We start from the raw sequence: 6181 nt of genomic DNA, 5'->3' as shown, positions 1-6181 counted from the left end.
TATATAGTCTTTCCTGGAAGGCCTTGTGTAGTGTGTAGCTTTTTCTGACACCAAGTATATCATTCCAGCACCAATTCTCCAATACCAACTGGGTGTCCCACAATTCAATTTAATTGTGATATTCTTTGCAATTAGTGCAGACCATACAGGTTAAGAACTCAGTCCCACAAGACCATCACCACTTCATGCCAGCCACAAATGGGGTCCCTCGGCTACCCGCGCTTCTGTCAGGCCAATTACAAATTTGGAGTTCCCATGCTCCTACCCCTCAAGTTTACTAGAATGATTCACAGAACTCAGGAAAATCCAGCATTTACTATTAGTTTATTATAAAAACACAAGCCAACAGCCAGATGAAGAAGCACACAGGGTAAAGTCCAGAGCATCTCAAGTACAGGAGCCTCTATCCTAGTGGAGTCAGGGTGCACCTCCCTTAGGACTGGATGTGTTTACCAACTCAGCTGTTCCCCAAACCCTAGGGTTTTTTGTTTGTTTTTATCAAGGTATTATTAAAAAGTCCTGATTGACTACATCATTGGCCATTGGTGATTACAGTCAATCTCCAGCTCCATCCCAGATGTCAGGAGTGGGGCTTAAAGTTCTAACCTTCTAATCTGGCAGCCAGCACCCTTCCTGAAGTTCTTTACTGGCCTGCTCTTTGAGTTATTCCATTATCAAAGATGCTCTCATTACTCAGGAAATATCAAGGGTTTCTGAAGCTCCGTGCCAGGAACTGACAAACACCATATATTTTTTACTTTATCACAAAAGGAATGAAGATTAGGCAAAAATTGTAGTGAGAGCATACTGTTCCCTCTCATGCCTGCACAAAAGCGCTCCACCCCTTCACAGGGGCAGAACCCAACTGTTTTCAGCTTATTGCACAATGAATATCACTAAGATTAAAGGTGACTTAAATAACTAAGATTTATTATTGCACATTCCAGGGGAATGTGAGGCAGTTCCCAGGTTGGTCTTGGAGGCTAGAAAACCCATCAGAAATATCACATAAGACCAACAATGCCATAAAGAAGGGAATACTTTACAAACTACCAGCAGTTCTCAGACTGGGCCCCTAGGGTCCAAAGTGAGGCAAGTCCACACCATAACTAGTCAGAGAGAAGTGAATGGGAAACCCCAGGGGCTCGGTCCAATTTCCTCTAGAGAATGGGAGCGGGCACAAACATCTGTCTCCTCTGAGCATGTTGTGGTGACTGATACAAGCCACAAAGATCTACCAGGTAGTAGATGGAAAATGACTTCCACCTCAGAACCTGGCATAATTCTAACAAGGGTCCTGAGCAGGTGAGAATATGAAATGCAGCCCCCACAAACTTCTCACATATCTGGAACTCATGGCAGATGGCTTCTCATAGAGATTCTTTAATCCTGTCACAATGAACAGAGACAGCACATTTCTTAAGATTTAAAGCCATTAATTACCTTATGTGGAATTTCCATACTGAATAAGCTTAGATTTTTGCTGAAGCCTTTTCCATATTTGCTAAAGCCATAAAACTTAGCTGGACTGTGAACTTTTGGGTGTTGATTCAGAGCAGAATGTTAACCAAAGGCTTTCTCATGTTGGCTGTTCTCTCAAAGCCTTTCTCTAGTGTGGAGTTTATGGTGTTGAATGAAGCTGTAGTTTTGGCTAAAGGATTTTCCACATTCACTGCATTCATAAGGCCTTTCTCCAGTGTGAACTCTCCGATGTAGGATGAGGCTGAAGCTCTGGCTAAAGGACTTCCCACATTCGGTGCACTCATAAGGCCTTGCTCTTGTGTGAATTTTCTGGTGCTGAATGAGGCTGGACCTTTGTCTAAAGGATTTGCCACATTCACCACATTCAAATGGCCTTTCTCCAGTGTGAATTCTCCGATGCTGAATGAGGATAGAGCTCTGGCTAAAAGATTTCCCACATTCGCCACACTCATAAGGCCTTGCTCCAGTGTGAATTCTCTGGTGTTGAACGAGGCTGGAGCTTTGTCTAAAGAATTTCCCACATTCGGCACACTTGTAAGGCTTTGCCCCGGTGTGGATTCTCTGGTGCCGAGAAAGTTTAGATTTGCATCCAAAAGCTTTCCCACATTCACTGCACTCATAAGGTCTTTCTCCAGTGTGAACACGTTGGTGCTGAACAAGTTTATATTTGAACCTGAAGGCCTTCCCACATTCACTGCACTCAAAAGGCTTTTCTCCAGTGTGGATTGTCTTGTGCTGAACAAATGTGTGCTTGTAGCCGAAGCTTTTCCCACATTCACTGCACTCATATAGTCCTTCTCCAGTGTGAATTCTCCGGTGCTGAGTAAGTGTACGTTTGTGGCGAAAAGCTTTCCCACAGTGATCACATTTGTAAAGACTTTTTCCATGGTGAAAGGCCTCTGTACACTCAGCACTGCTGAGTACACTCAGTGCCATTTTGGGAGTGGCCTGGAGAAGACCCACACTGGCCAAGACATCCTTTCCAACCTCCCTGCAGGTGAAAGGCTTCCACAACGAATGACTTTCATAGCTCTTCATAAAGGAGGCCTTGTCCACATCCTCGCTGTCAAGTTTCTTCATACTGTGCTCCTTCTGGTGTAGGTGAAGACGTGCATAAAAACAGAACTGTTTTGCAGATGCCACACGAGTGTTCGATTTCTGCCCAGTATTCATTCCTTGATACTTGGTCAGGTACAAAATACCTTCCCTGATGGGAACACACATCTCACAGTGATGAGCCTTCTGGATTGATGGATCTGGCTTTGGAGTCCTCATTTGTGGCATTCTTTCCAGAGAAACACTCTGTCCAGAAGGTGCCTTCTCATTCTCTATACCACATAAACAACCTGAAAACAGAAATGCTAGTGAAGTACATGTTGTCTTTGGGGACAGGTGGGAGTCACATCACAAATATTTATCTGACACACCAAAGAATAAATACATGTGGTTGTTTTCAGGATGAGGGATTTGGGGTCAGAATGAGGAAGGAGCTGCTTTAGAGTACTGGATTCTAAAAGGACATAGACACAGAGTGGCCTTATAAGACGAAAGATGAAAGGATTGGATGCAGCGCAATGGAGGGGTAGCAGTTTCCAAACTATACCTCTGAGAATGACCTTGGCTGCTGCTGACATGTGAGTGTTGCACAGAAGTTTTTGCCCAGGAACAAAAAAATCTGACTATAAATGGGTAGCTGGTGTTCAAGGGCTATAAAGGATATATGCACACCAGTTAGAAATATGACCCAGTGTTGGAGAACACCGCAAAGGCAGCAGTGAAGAGGAATGGGTTAATAGGTGGAGGCAGGAAAGCTGGAGCAGCCAGGGGTTAAAAGTCAGTAAAAATGTCAGGCTGGCCAAGAATGAAGAATGGGGAAGAAAAAAGTAGAAATGAATATGGCCACCGGCAATGGAACCAAAACACTAGCTTGAAAGGTTCCTTGTATCATGTAAACATAGCCCTGAGGTCATGTCCTCTCTCAGCTGCCGCTCAGCAGAGCCAGGCCCCCTGTAGCCCATCCTGCCATGGCGGGAGTGATATCCACTCTGTGAGGCACTCAGGACTCTCTCCTCCAGCAAGAGGTGAGCAACTACATGGGACTTGGATAATGCAAGTCCTAAGGGAAAGGCAGGAGAGGTCAGTGGCCAATACCAGCCCAGAGCAACTTATCACATAACGGATTACAAAAAGAAAACTAAATGTTATTAAAAGAAACTCGGATGAAGATCTCACAACAGCTAATGGTGCAAGGAAGTAGTGCCCACACTGGTGATGGCAATTCTGGACAAATGCAGACATGGAGAACTGTCAGTTAGGAGAAGGGAGCAAAACCTGGGGTACGTAGGTACTGGATTTGGAAAGTCCCCCAGCCAGGGAGATGACAAGCAAGGTGGGATCCATTTAGATGACTGTAAGACTACTTACCCAGAATCCTCCTCTACCAGGCTTTGGGACAGCAGCATTTGGGCTGCAAGGGCAAAAAGAGGGCAGTGCAGACAACCCTAGCAAGGAAAGCACCTACCCAGGGAACTGAGAAAGGAGACAGTGTCCATGGTCAGGACATAAAAAGGACAGAGCAACACCTAGGAAAAAGTGGAAAGGCAAAATCTAGTCCAGCTCACAGGGGAGCATGAAGGTCTTACCCAGAGAGGATATAAGTACAAAGTTCTCCAGCATCACATCGTGGTACAGGCGTCTCTGTTGCTCTTCAAGGAGGAGCCATTCCTCCTGGGAGAAGTACAAAGCCACGTCCTCGAAAGTCACATTGCCCTGTCATGATGGAGACAGATGAAACCACGGCCTTTCTCCTGAGGACCCACAATCCATTCCCCACAGACCTACCCTACACCATTCCTTCCTCCACATTCCCCAACTTAGAGGAAATACCAGGACTCGATGTGATTGGTGCTGCTCTTTCCTCATGGTTCCATTCCTGTGCTCGGCCCTCAGCAACTACAGGTAAGCAGGCAAATAGACACCATCTAAGGTCAGGAAGTAGGCTGCAGGGTCCCAAGCCTTCCACTAGGCAATTTCCTTTAGGTTCTTATGCTTCATAACACAATAAAATTTGGAGTCACCTATCACCCTTAATTCTCCAGTATCAAGACTTAGGGGCCATCAATTCATACTCCCTCTCTCTACATGCACCTTTCTCATATCTTCAGACCCCACAGCCACCACCACCTCCCTGCCTCACACCATGGCCATCTCCCTAGACTCAGCCAATATTTCCGAGTATATGGCATCTAGAGAGGGCCTGGCAAATTCAAACAGGACCCAGTACTACCCAAGCCCTCCAATGGATCCCAACACCAGGGGTAGCCCTGGATGCTGCTTTGAAGGCCTCTCCCATGTCTCTAACTCTTTGCTTCAACATTAGTGACACAGAACTAGATGTGAATTTCAGATACCCATGGCCTTCTTCCATTTCTATGCTGCACTTGTCCCCTCAGTACCACAACCCTCCTCTCCACCGAACCCTTGTTAAAAGCCCAGACACACTGATACCATACCAAGCGTAGTGATTCTCACAAATGACCACAATTGCTGTGACCTGATCCACCAACAAGACTGCAACAGCCCACATTCCACCAAAGCTCACCACAAAATTTTAGTAAACCCATCTTATTTCAGTCAGTCTTATGCCTCTGCATTGGTTTCATGCTTACTCTTCCTTGTTCCTGGGATAACCTTCTATACCATTTCGATTGGTGGCCAGAATAGAAATCCCTCAATATGACCTTCAGCTAGGACTCGGAAGGAGTCCAGGGGATTTCTCCCAGGTCCCCAAAACCAATAGCTGGGAGAAAGGCAGGCAAAGGCCCCAGGACACCACAACCCCAAAGTTCACATGGGTGGGGTTGGAATCAGTGGGGGCCTGGAACACCCTCCACTTCCATGTGTAGGTTCCATAAGTGCTTCTTCAGCTTTAGGTACAACATGCAATAGAAGCTGGGGACCATGATGTGTTTCAATGGGCTAACACCTCCTCTGGACTTCTGCCCAGCCCTGAGGGACAAGTGACTTTGGGCTGAATGACTAAACTCCGTGCTTCAGTGTGCAGTGCTGCCCCTCACCAGCTCTGTGATCTCTGACAAGGACTCAACCTCCCTGTGCCTCACTGTCCTCATCACTCCCATTCCAATCCGTTCCCGCTCTGCATAGCTCTTGGGAAACTTTCAAAACCCTAAATCAGACCGTGTTCCTCTTCTCTTCTTGATTATACACCGCTCCCAGGGTCCTCAGCAGGGAGGCACACCACCCTTCCAACAGCCCCCCCCCCGCCGCCCATCTCCCGTCTTCAGCCTGACAGCCCAGACGTGACTCTGCCGAACACTGTTCCATGCAGATACAAGAAAGATCCAAGGTTCCCGAGTCCATCCAAGTTACTCGCCCCTCCACGTGTTTATACCGCGGGCCCCTCTGCCTGTGACTCTCCCACACCCCATCACCCTTGACGTCACCCACAAGCACCTCATCGTCCCGGACGCCTGGGCTTGGGCTGCAGGACGGGAGCAGCGCCCTCACGCGGGGCTTTAGGGTTCGGGGAGCTGAGGGCGGTGAGGTCCGGGGGCACTCACCTGAGCCGGGCACCTTGGCGCAACTGCCGCCATCGGACTGTGTGGCGGGGCAGGGGAGGGGGCGCCGGACATCGCGGTCCGAGTCCTGGCCCTGGTCCCGGCCCTGGTCACCCAAGAGG

At 47.8% G+C, this 6181-nt stretch overlaps 1 protein-coding gene across 1 annotated transcript in view; it reads right to left on the bottom strand.

Moving 5' to 3' along the window:
• Positions 1–305: 305 nt before the first annotated feature.
• Positions 306–6181, bottom strand: part of LOC105307860 (zinc finger protein 420) — a 31856-nt gene continuing 25980 nt past the window's right edge. The window contains 3 exon segments of the mRNA XM_011383504.2: positions 306–2828; positions 4125–4251; positions 4355–4434. Of these exon segments, the coding sequence (XP_011381806.2) occupies positions 1420–2828; positions 4125–4251; positions 4355–4434 (1616 nt within the window). The 3' untranslated portion in view covers positions 306–1419.

This window comes from Pteropus vampyrus, unplaced genomic scaffold (assembly GCF_000151845.1).
Source record: "Pteropus vampyrus isolate Shadow unplaced genomic scaffold, Pvam_2.0 Scaffold523, whole genome shotgun sequence".
NCBI lineage: Eukaryota > Metazoa > Chordata > Mammalia > Chiroptera > Pteropodidae > Pteropus > Pteropus vampyrus.
Note: the sequence above shows the minus strand (reverse complement) of the source record. Positions and strands in the feature narration are given on the sequence as shown.